At 30.5% G+C, this 11,787-nt stretch overlaps 2 protein-coding genes across 2 annotated transcripts in view; both read right to left on the reverse strand.

Annotated features, from left to right (window-relative positions):
- Window positions 1-11,787, reverse strand: part of LOC105306764 (NKG2-A/NKG2-B type II integral membrane protein-like) — a 60,409-nt gene that overhangs the window by 12,958 nt on the left and 35,664 nt on the right. The gene's annotated exons all lie outside the window — the stretch shown is intronic.
- Window positions 2,274-6,482, reverse strand: LOC105306760 (NKG2-A/NKG2-B type II integral membrane protein-like). Its single transcript, XM_011381946.1, has 6 exons — window positions 6,296-6,482; window positions 5,807-5,902; window positions 5,262-5,315; window positions 4,500-4,651; window positions 2,715-2,815; window positions 2,274-2,385 (listed from the first exon to the last, which is right to left on the reverse strand). Exons 1-6 carry the CDS (start codon window positions 6,480-6,482, stop codon window positions 2,274-2,276), a joined length of 702 nt encoding a protein of 233 aa, XP_011380248.1.

Consider the following 11,787-nt stretch of genomic DNA (forward strand, 5'->3'; position numbering starts at 1 on the left):
ATAAATAAAAATGTAAATAATACTTATTTAATAACTTCATTTAAGTTACATTAAGTATAAACAGAATAATTTTCTAGTTGAATTCCAAAGTTTATATCTAAATCTATCTGACACTTCTTTAACCTAAACATATAGACAGATGAAAGTAAAAAGATAAAAAAATTAATAAACTATGCAACACAAACTAGTTGAAAACTGCAATAGTTAATGTGTAGATGCTATTTAAAGCAATAACCATTGTTGAATATAATAAAGTATGTTTTGCATAAAAACAGATTGAATGTCCAAACCATTAACTATGTTTTTGTTTTAAATCTGTATGTACCTAATAAGTTCAAAATAGGTAAAAAAGTGCAGAAGCAAACAATCATAAATGGAGATTATATTTAATTAAATCCAAATGGAGAAGAAAAAAATAGTACAAAATCGAGACAAAGAACAAAATTACATTAGAAAGGATCAACAAGGTCAAAATTACTCTCTTTGAAAATACTTAATAAAATTGGTAAATAACTTTTGCAGAGAAAAACTGATGATGCATTCTTTTAGGTCTAGAATAAACATGCAAATGGTGTTATTACTTTCACAGATACTAAGCAGGTAATAAAGCCATATTATGAATACATTGTAATATCTGTAGAAATAGAAATGTATGAAAATATGGTGCAAAAAATAGAAACCTCATTAAATGTAACATATATTAGAGATATCGAGTTCATTTTATAAACTGTTCTACAAAAAAAAATTCTTCAAGCTCATATGGCATCAGTAGTGAAAATAACATTGAAAAAATAGCAGGGCTCTTATACAAAGGCTTCCAGGTAATAGAAAAAGGAATGTTTCTTGATATAGCCTTGGTATTAAAACTGTCAAGTACATAACATAAATAAAAACTCATTCTAATCTCTTTATGCACATACATGAAGAAAAAAACTTCATATACGTATAATACGTTCTTTTGTGTTTTAATGCACTGATTTTTAAAGAGGGAAATACAAAATGATGATTGTGGTTTTATTTTAGAATACAAGATTAATTTATTGTTAGAAATAGAGGTGGTTTACTTCATAAATGTTACACAGAAAAACATTTATCATTCTAATTTGTGCTAAAATAATAAAAATATAAATATGATTGGTTATAAAATTGATTAGAAAAATAACTATATTATGGAACAGTTTTCACATAAGAAAGGTATGATGAAAAAACTTTAAAACAAACTCCATACTTAGAGATGAAATATTTAAATATATTCCCTAAAATAGAGAAGGATAAATATAGAAGCTTTACTGTTCCTTCTATTAAACATTGGAAATAAAAACCTAGCCTGTGGAAATAAGTCAGAAAAAAAGGTAATTTTACCTGTGTAGAAGAATCAAAATAGCGATTTACAGGTGAAATAGCAGTTTATGCAAAAACTTTAGAATAATATTTATTTAAAATGACAGAATTAATACATAAAATCAGTGAAGTCATTGAATATAAGATCAACAAGTAACCTTCAACTGTATTTCTATTTAAAACAGTAAAAATGACTAAAGAAAACTGAAAAATAAAGATGTTACTTACATAATTTTGACTTTGAAATGCCCACATTTCTATAAGACTTCAATATACTAAAATAAAAAATATATATTTGAGATAAAAGAAAACCTAATATATGGAAGGATAAAGTAGGATATTCATTGGAAGAGTTAATATAATCTTTATAAATTACTTAAATATTAAAAGAAGTCCCAAACATAATCCCAAGAGTTGTTGTTTTTAACAGTTGTATTGAGGTGTAATTTACACAGCATAACGTTCATCATTTTAGAGTGTATGCAACAGTAATTTTTAATATATTCACAGTGTTTACAACCATCATCACTATCAAAATTTAGAAAGTTTTCAATCCTCAGATGAAGCAGTGTACCAGTTAGCAGTCATTTCCTATGCCCATCTTCCTTCAGCCCTTGGCAGCTGCTAATCCACTTTCTGCCTTTGTGGGTTTCTCTGTTCTTGATATTTCATATAAATGAACTCATACGGCATGTGATCTTTTAGAAAGCTTGAAGTCTACAATTATAATGTTGGATTAAAAAACCAGACACTGAAAATAATGACATCTGTACTTTTGATTGTGTACATTATTTTGTAATAATCGTTTTTGAAACAATTTTTGTTATTAGAACAAATAGTATAATTCATTTAAAGACTTCTGCAATCATAATATTATTTTCGTTTCATGAAAAATAGTTACCCAACAGAATCCAAACTCAAGCATTTTAACTCTAAAGCTTGCGCTTGCAATAATACTTTTTTGGATATCCACAATCACTTGCTATAAGGCCATGTGAGTATAGCAGAGCACAGTTAAGTTTACTAGATGATAATCCTTTTATCCTGTAATGGAGAAAAATGCATAATTCTCTTGTTATATCATATGGGGACAAATTATAAAACTTTTATAATTTCAAAATAGCATTTTCATGTCACTGTAATAGAAGAATATTTTCAAAATGGGTGATGACATTTTCCATATAATATTAGTAAGAGTTGGTTATTAGGGAAACTGGGTAGTCATTCTTTAATATTTATATCAATGTTTCATTAACTTTGAACATCATTCTTCATGTTTATAATTCAAGGTAAACAAATGCATTCATAATACTCTTCTGAATTTTTATTTCTTATATTTTTCTTCTTCTGTAGAACATATAAAAACAACTTACTTTAGTGTAAAGTTTGAACCACTTCTTGACATCCATGGCTGATCACTGCTTTTACGGAAGACTCCGATCCATGATGGAAGTAATACGGAACTCAGAAACTTCTACCCCAAAATAAAGAATTTTTATTTAAATCATTGTGAAAGCTTGTATCACTTTTTAAAAATGCAAGTGGTGTATTCTTTTGTAAGGTTCTTAATTTTCAAAAACAAAATGAGAGCGTTGGATCCTAATCTAACAGTAAAGACACATTAAAGTCGAAAACCACTTTGATATTGCCAAGAACACTCATCATTATTGGTATTTTTGGTTTCAAATTGACTTTAAACATTTATACTTAGTAGTTTTAATCTTCTTATGTTACTAAGGAACATTCTGATTTATGTGATTTAATAGTTACCCATGTTGACAATTAACATAGCAAGGCTTTAAAGAAGTTTCCAGATAACCGTGGCATCGTTTCTCCAGAAACTATGAATAAATCAGTGTAGTTTTCTACTATGTTTTTCAAAGTTTAGGGTTTAGTAGTGAAAAAATTAAGGCATTTCCATTAAGAAAATAAATGACATGAGAGCCAAATTTTTGATTTGGGGGCCACAAAACATTCTTTAACCAAATAAGCCCTTGCTGATCTGTTTCTGTTTCAGTGGAATCTATTTCTGTTTCTGACCAGGTGTCAGAGACTCATTTCTCTGCTACTCCTTATTAAATACAACTGTAAATTCTGGAACTCGTGACAGATACAAGTGAAGGAGAACTCTGAAAGGTGGAAAGAGAAAGGGAAAATGGTTTAGGCCCCCCGGATTAGGGAACAACAGAGTGACAGAATTGTTTTATCACCCACCTAACAGAAGAGTGAGACCTAGGTCTGCTACTTCCCAACACCCAATCTACCAATAGGAGGTGGCTGAGGGAAGCCAGTCCTCCTCTGCCATTAGGGAAGGATCCTACCCAGGAACACCAGGCAAGCCCACAGGGTGATCCACCAGGACACCTGCTAACAAAAGGAGCCAGGGGAAGTGCTTCCCCTTTCTCAACAAGAGACACCAGGGGAGGAGGCTTGGAGTTAGACTAGCAAAGGGAATCTTATGACTAAAAGTTCTGGACCCAGGAAGCCTCTTTGTCCCTCAGGACAGGAGACTTCGTTTCCCAACCAAAGTCACCAAATAGAATGGAATTTAAAATGTTACGTTCACATAATTCAATAAAAATTAAAATGCAGGTAAATGCAATAATGTAAATGAATTGCACCAATATTAAATGGAAGTGGAAAGGGACAGCAAGAAAAATACATACTGTTTGATTTTATTTATTGGAGATTCAAAAGCAAGCAAAGAGACTTTACAATGTTAAAAGTCAGGACAGTGGTTAAGTGATAAGGGAGGAGTTGAGATGAGAGGATCTATAGGTCCAGGGCTGCTGAGGACTGAAAACTCAATTTTGTGATCTGATTTGTAATTACATGGTTCCAGTCTCTTTGTAATCAATCTGCTCAATCATGATATGTTTAGTTTCCTTGATATGAGGTAAAATTAAATAGAAACGTTTATTTTAGAAAACAAGCATTTATTGAAACACAGTTTTCTATGAAAAGAAAGAATGAGAAATTATCGAATGTGTGTTTCTGGTATCAAAATAAAATACTTGAAAGTCAAACAATGGAGTGTTATTAAACAGACTTTAAAATAAATAGCTACAAATATATACAAAAGTATGGATAAAAACTACAAGTATAATATTGACTGAAACAAACCTTTAATAAAGTATATAAAAAGTTTAATATCTTACCATTTCTTCTTCATTATCTATATAAAGCAGAGTAGAGTTCTTAGAAGCACAGGCTGTCAGACTCTCAGTCCATGTTTTACTTTCAGTACTAAAGTAATAGCAATTGTTGGAATATGTAAACCATTCCTTTGGACAATGACCACAATGATATGCTGAAGAAAAATTATGAGTTATTATTCAAAAACAATGTGAATTTTCAAAAATGAAAATAAAATTACAGATTTGCATAGGTATAAATATATTTGTAAGTAGTATATCTATGTACATTTACTCCATAGTACATATAAAACAAAACACACTCATACACACGCTCACAGAGAAGGGTCACCCTCTTATTCATAATTTGTGTGTCCTTATAAAGCATACACCCAAATAAAAATATTCACTCTGCACATATCCTGAATGTCAATGAACAAAAACACTCTTTAAAAAAAAAAAAAAAACTCAACGACCAATGTCACCCTAAAAAATAAGTTAATTAATTAACAATTAAAAATTAAAATAAAAATACGACATCTCTTATCACATTAGTGCAATAGGAAATTTGAGCCAATTGGCAACAATGGGAATGGTGTTTTAAAATGAGTATTTCTTTATATTGTTGTATGAGAAGAAACACCCTTCTACAGTCATTATTGATGAATATCTATTGATCATTTTATAATTTATGTTCCCTGTAAAAAATTTGTATCATTTTACCTAGACTTAGATAGAGACAAAATATAAACTGGGTATTATCATAACTTTGAAAATCATATGTACCTTTCTGGATCCTTGTTATTGGAAGTGAATTGTTCTTCTCCAGTATTACAGTAGCTACAAAAATTAAAGTGATTCTTTAAAAAAATTATTTATATCAATCAGAATAATTTTGGTTTTTAGCTTAACGGTTTTTCTATTGTTTAGAATTATAATTATCTGAAATAAACTAGATTTTACCAAGAAAAATTAATAAAGAAGTAAAAGGGGACAAATACTATAAAGCTGAAAGAACTAAACTTCACCATCTCTTACAATATTTGATTTAGTCAATCTCAAAATGAATTCTCAATATGGTCTTCGAGTCTCCTAAAACATGACTTTGAGTTATGCAATCAGAATAAATACATGTATATATGTCCATATATTTATAAAATAGTTCTAAAATCATTCTATATTTATACTTTGGACAAATTTAGGAAAGTATTTCACGTTCAGTCTAAATACAAACATTAAAAGAGAGTTCAATGCAATAATATTCTAAAGTATTAAAAGCATTGATGATTATTAATGAAAAGCTTTCAAATAATCTTCCAAAATTAACTTACAGGGAATAACAGCTATTATTACCACAGTGGACAACAAGACAAGGCAGATGACCCCCAGGATCCCAGCAATGAGCTTCTCTGGAGGTGACAGTAAAGCTGCAGGGAGAGAAATGGGAACACTGAGAAAGGACAGATGGAGACAAATGCTAAGAGAGTTGACACACGGAGAACCCACATGCACAGGGAATCGTATACATAAGCTTGGAACCCAAAACTGTATCTACCATTGTAATCATCCTCTCAAAATATACTACTGCATTTTCAGGAAATATAATGCTCTGTGAGTTGTTGGTCAAAGACTACACCTTACAACGATGCCTGAATAAAATTAGTCCTGAGATTTCGTGTTACAATACTGTATTCTAACTTCAGGTTCTGATCCTCACAAATGAAAAAATATGAGTTTATCTCCTATTCTTTCTTTACATCTCTGCAACCCAGCTATACATCCTAGAACAGTCTATACTGTGTGTCTGTTAAATGTTTTACCTTTGCAGTGGTATTTCTCGTCATTCCCTTGTGGATCCTGAGAAACATCTTGAAGATTTAATGCTGCGTAGGTTATCTCCTGCTCACTTATTGAGATGGAGTTTTTTGTGCCCTTAGGTTTTAGTTCCTGTCCCTTTGAAAACCTGGCCACATTCAGGTCTGCATAGGTTACTCCTTGGTTATTCATCTTTGCAGTTGAGTTGTACCAAGAACTGTGCTGTGAGGTAAGTGTACTTAAGAATAAATGGTATATGCACTGATGAGATGCCTAGCAGAGTAAAACTGGGTGGAGTAAAGGGTTAGTACTGGGCTCATTTCCCAGCTGAAAGAACTAAAGTTCATGTTCTAAATGCCTTAGAGCTTCAAACAAGAGTCTCGTGATTAAATACATGTTTAAAGATATTTTACATTTGATAATATATTATTAGTTGGAACAATAAACCACAATAAATTAGTGAAGAATAAAGAAGTTCATAAATAATAATATCCTCAATATAACTCAGACTCTATAGAAATGTTTTAACACCACTAGCATGTCTGTATTAAAAATTCAAATTCTGTATTCAAAAAAAGGGATCATAATATTTATGATAGTTCTGAAATCCAATAATGGTAAAAGAGTGGGTGGTCAAAGATGAGAAGGATTAGCAGTGTTGGCATGTATAGTCATTTCCTGCACTAAATTAATTTTATTTGGTGACTTACAAGTATTTAGTAAAGAGAATGAGTTGTTATCAAATGATCTTTTATTTTGAATGATTGTGAAGTTATGAGGAATTATTACAATTTTAAAGAAATACTTTATATGTTGAAAAATGCTACAGACACACGAAGTTAAAACCTAAACAATATTGACAAAAAAAGAACAACAAAATTTTTAAGGTATTTCTGTAACACAAGAAACTGGCCTTTGATTTAAAGGAAAAGATATAAAACTATGAAATAATGAATAAATGCATACCTCATGTATAGAAGAACACTGTTGTTTCAAACTTCCAAAATGACCCTCTGGATGTCAAGTCAGTGAGCATAGCTTTGGTTTTGTGAGCAATGGTGATGACTCAAGCAATATAATTTAATAATTCAGTCAATGGGCTCTGCGGTCTCTGAGTTCTAGAATAAACCCAGCTTTGAAATTTATAATATATGACCTTTAAATAGTCCCTTGGTGTCTGACTAACTACTTTACTAATGAAAAGTGGAAATAAAAATATGTAGATATAATGCATGTAAAACAATATTTAATCTGACTTTTACAATTCTCAATAATGAGTTATGCTGATTATTATTTTAACAAATTATCATGTTATTATTTCTAACTCATATCAGTTAGACCCTGTAATAGAATTCATTGGACAAGAGTCTCTTTACAAATGTAGTATCTTTTCTTGCAGTGTTTTGTGTAATTTTTTAGAAAATCTTTTAATCACTTATGATTAAGCTTAAATTAGTATTTCATGAGAGCTAGTTCATCCTGATTTTTATTAACAGCCAACGGCTTTTACTTAATCTAAGCGTATGAGTAATTAAAGTTTCACAATTCAAATAATTCATTTTAAGAATCTATCTTTAAAGTCTAGGCTAAATATAAACTATTACTTATAATTATGTCTGTACTGATTTAAAAATCTAAAAGTAACTGTTTCTTCCTGTAATTCTTATAGGATTTTACTTTAAATTGTTTGGTTTACACACCCAATTATGCATGTGTGAATGCACTTGAGTTATTCTACACAGGCAAAAATTTGAAGAGTTTAAGAAATCCTCCAACATTGTCATATTTTATTTGTATTTTTTGCCCACAATTATTTAAATAAACATACCAATGTTCTTTTCGATTCGATTGTATATTAATTGTACCTAGGTTGCATCACATCCAGCATTGGTAATCTCCCCCTACAGGAGATGGGCTAATAGAGAGACAAGAGAGCAGAGACACATACCTTCTGTAGGCCAGAAAGGTGTGCATCCTTTAGTGGGAGACCAGGTTACTCTTATAAACAAACTATATCTGTGGTCTTCACAGGCTGCACCGTGAAGGCTCAGAGTGAAGCAAGAGTGGAAAAAGTAGATTTCGCACTGATGTGTCACTTAAAGTTTGAACAGGAAATTCTTACACTCGAGTTATTTTGAAGACAGTTTATCTCATCACACATCTTCAGAATATAGGATATTCTGGCTGGTGGTATATCATTTAGATTGTCCACTGGCATGTGACTCTGAGAAACGGGTGTCTTATTCTAAAAGATATCAGAGGACAAAAGACTTGACCACTCATGCTGTTTATTTGCTTCCATCTCAATCATCAACTCTGAAAACTTAAGCCTTGGCGAGAGCATCTTAGATGTTTAAATTCTACTCTTGGGCAGGGTTGCTAAATTCTGGAATTACATACTTCTTTTCCTTTTATCCTCATTATGTCTTTCAATTTCAATGAAAAAAGTCTAAAATCATGATTTTATAACAATAGATATTTAATGACATTTGTCACTAATATTTTGAAGAATTACTGTACATTTAGCTTTATGGTAACTTTCATAATGATCACCAATTTCTAAATTTATCTTCTCAATATTTCTGCCCTAATTCTAATTTTTTATGCATCTTATGATTCTGAAATAAGTTATTTAGATTTCACCTGATAAAAATAATGTCTCTTGAAGTATATAGTACATTAAGTAGTATTGAACTGTATCACCATGGCAGAGATTGAAATATTACATAACAATTATATTTTGTATTGATGCATCTTAGAATGACAACTAATCGTTGTATTTTAATAGGAATATATGTTTTAAAAGACAAAAGCCTCGATCTATGTAGGGGGAAAACAAAAGTAATTAAAAAAGGTTTCTCCTTATCCAAAAATTCTAAAGAAAAAGTAGACTTTGAAAACACAAGTGAAAGACACATGAGCAACAAAAGAAACAGAACCTTACAATGTGATTGTTTGATTTACGTATATTGTGAAAATATTATCACCATAGGTTCAGGCAACATTCATCTTCTCATAAGTGAAACCATGAAAAGAAAACAAAGAAGAAAAGAATAAAGAAATAAAAATTTCCTCATGACGAGAACTGATAGCATTTACTCTCTTAACGATTTTACTATATAATAGTTCCCCTTTATCTGCGTTTCCGTATATCCTATAGCACTGTTAGCTATAGTCATTATGTTGTACATTACACCCCTGAGTACTTATTTATCCTATACCTGAACTTTGCACCTTTTTGACCACCTTTCTCCAATTTCCTCCTCCCATCCTATCCCTCACCTTTGGCAACAAAAGTCTGATTTCTTTCTCTATGACTTTGTTATTTTGGCAGTTGTTTTCAGATTTACTCTTGCGATCATAGTGTTGATGACTATAACTGTATAGTACAGTTTGAAATCAAGAAGTATGATACATCCTGCTTTGTTTTTCTTTCTCAGATTTCCTTGGCTATTCAAGGTCTTTTTTGCGCTTCCATATAAGTTTAGATATTTTTTTTCCCTACTTCTCTAAAATATGCCATTGGACTCTTGATAGGGATTGCATTATTGATGGTTTTTATTAGTATTAGCAACTTAATAATATTAACCCTTCTAACACAGAAATATGGGAAACCTTTCTATTTATTAGTGTCTTCAATTTCTCTCATGAATATTTAGTGCTTTTTAGTATAGAGATCTTTCACAGTCTCAGTTTTCCTAAGTATTTTATTATTCTTGATACTATTTTTTATGTTTTTCAGAACTTTTGTTGTTAGCATGTAGAAATGCTACTGATTTTGTATGTTAATTTTGTTTCCTGCAACGTTACTCAATTTATTAATTAGATCTTACAATTTTTGGTGGTGTCATTAAGATTTTCTATATGTAAAATCATGTCATCTGCAAATAGAGACAATTTTACTTCTCCCTTTTAAATTCTAATTCTTTTTATTTCTTTTTCTTGCCTGATTGTTCTAGCTAGGAATTCCAATACTATATTAAACAGAAGTTGTGAGAGTGGACCTTTTTGCCTTGATCTTGATGTTAGATGAAAAGCTTTCATCTTTTTACCTTTGAGTATGTTAGCTGTGAACTTGTCATATATGGCCTTTACTATGTTGAGATATGTAGTTTTTTATGCCTCATTTGTTGAGTTCATATCATGGCAAATGTTACATTTCGTCAAATGTTTTTCTGCATTTATTGATATAATCATATATATTTTTTCTTTTATTCTATTAAAGTGAAGTATCACATTGATTAATTTGTATATATTGAACAATCCTTGCATCCTAGGTAAAAATCCCACTTGATCGTCGTGAATGATCCTTTTAATGTGCTGCTGAATTGAGTTTGATAGCATTTAATTTGAAGTTTCCATCTACATTTATCAGAGATATTGACTTGTAGTTTTCTTTTCTAGTCATGCCTTTCTCTGGTTTTCGTTTCAGGGTAATGCCGGCCTCAAAAAATCAGTTTGGCTGTGGTTACTCGCTTCAGTTTTTTGGAGGAGTTTGAGAAGGGTCCGTGTTAATTCTTTAAATGTTTGGTAACATTTTCCAATGAAGCCATATGGTGCGGGGTGTTTCTTTATTGGGAGTTTTTCATTACTGATTTAATTTTCTTGCTAGTAATTAATCTGTTCATATTTTCTATTTCTTCCTGATTAAGTCTTATAGGTTGTACATTTCTAAAATATTTTCATTTCTTTTAAGTTGTCCAGTTTGTTGTCATATAGTTGTTCATAGTAGCCTCTAGTGATCTTTTCAATTTCTTTGGTTTCAGTTGTTGTGTCTTTTGCATTCATAATCGTGTCCATTTGGGTCCTATCTCCTTTTTCCTTAGTCGAACTGAAGGTTTGTGAATTTTGTTATTTTTTTCCAAAGAGCCAACTTTTAGTTTGGTTCTTTTGTTTTTCAGTTCTCGATTTCATTTATTTCAGCTCTAATATTTATTATTTTCTAAATTCTGCTAACTTTGGGCTCAGTTTGTTTTTCTTTTTCTAGTTTCTTAAAGCATAGTGGTAGGTCATTTATTTGGAATCTTTCTTGTTTCTTAATGTAACTGCTATTAACTGACTCTAACTAACTAAAGAAAATATTTAAGAGTCTTCTAAAGAAAAAACACTTATTCTAGATAGAAACTTGGATATACATAAAGAAAAGAAGATTTGCAGAAAATAAATTTTGTAGCTATATCTGTCTGGTTATTGAGTGGATAAAATATTAATGATAAAGTTTCATATTTTATAATAAATGTTTGTATTAGAATTCAAGGGAGCAAATACAGCTAACAGTAAATAAAAATAGATGGTAGGTATTTTCACTATTGGTGAGAGTGAAAAAATACTAATTTATTAGGCTTTAATGAGTAAAGAATGTATGCTGTAAAATGCAGGCTACTAACAAAGAATTTTTAAAGCATAAAAAATTAATAAGTTTTTATAGAAGAAAGTAAACAAAAATATTTCCTGTGAAAGATAAGAAACGAAATAAAAGGTAGAGTTCAAAAAATAG

This window comes from Pteropus vampyrus, unplaced genomic scaffold (assembly GCF_000151845.1).
Source record: "Pteropus vampyrus isolate Shadow unplaced genomic scaffold, Pvam_2.0 Scaffold460, whole genome shotgun sequence".
NCBI classification, from domain to species: domain Eukaryota; kingdom Metazoa; phylum Chordata; class Mammalia; order Chiroptera; family Pteropodidae; genus Pteropus; species Pteropus vampyrus.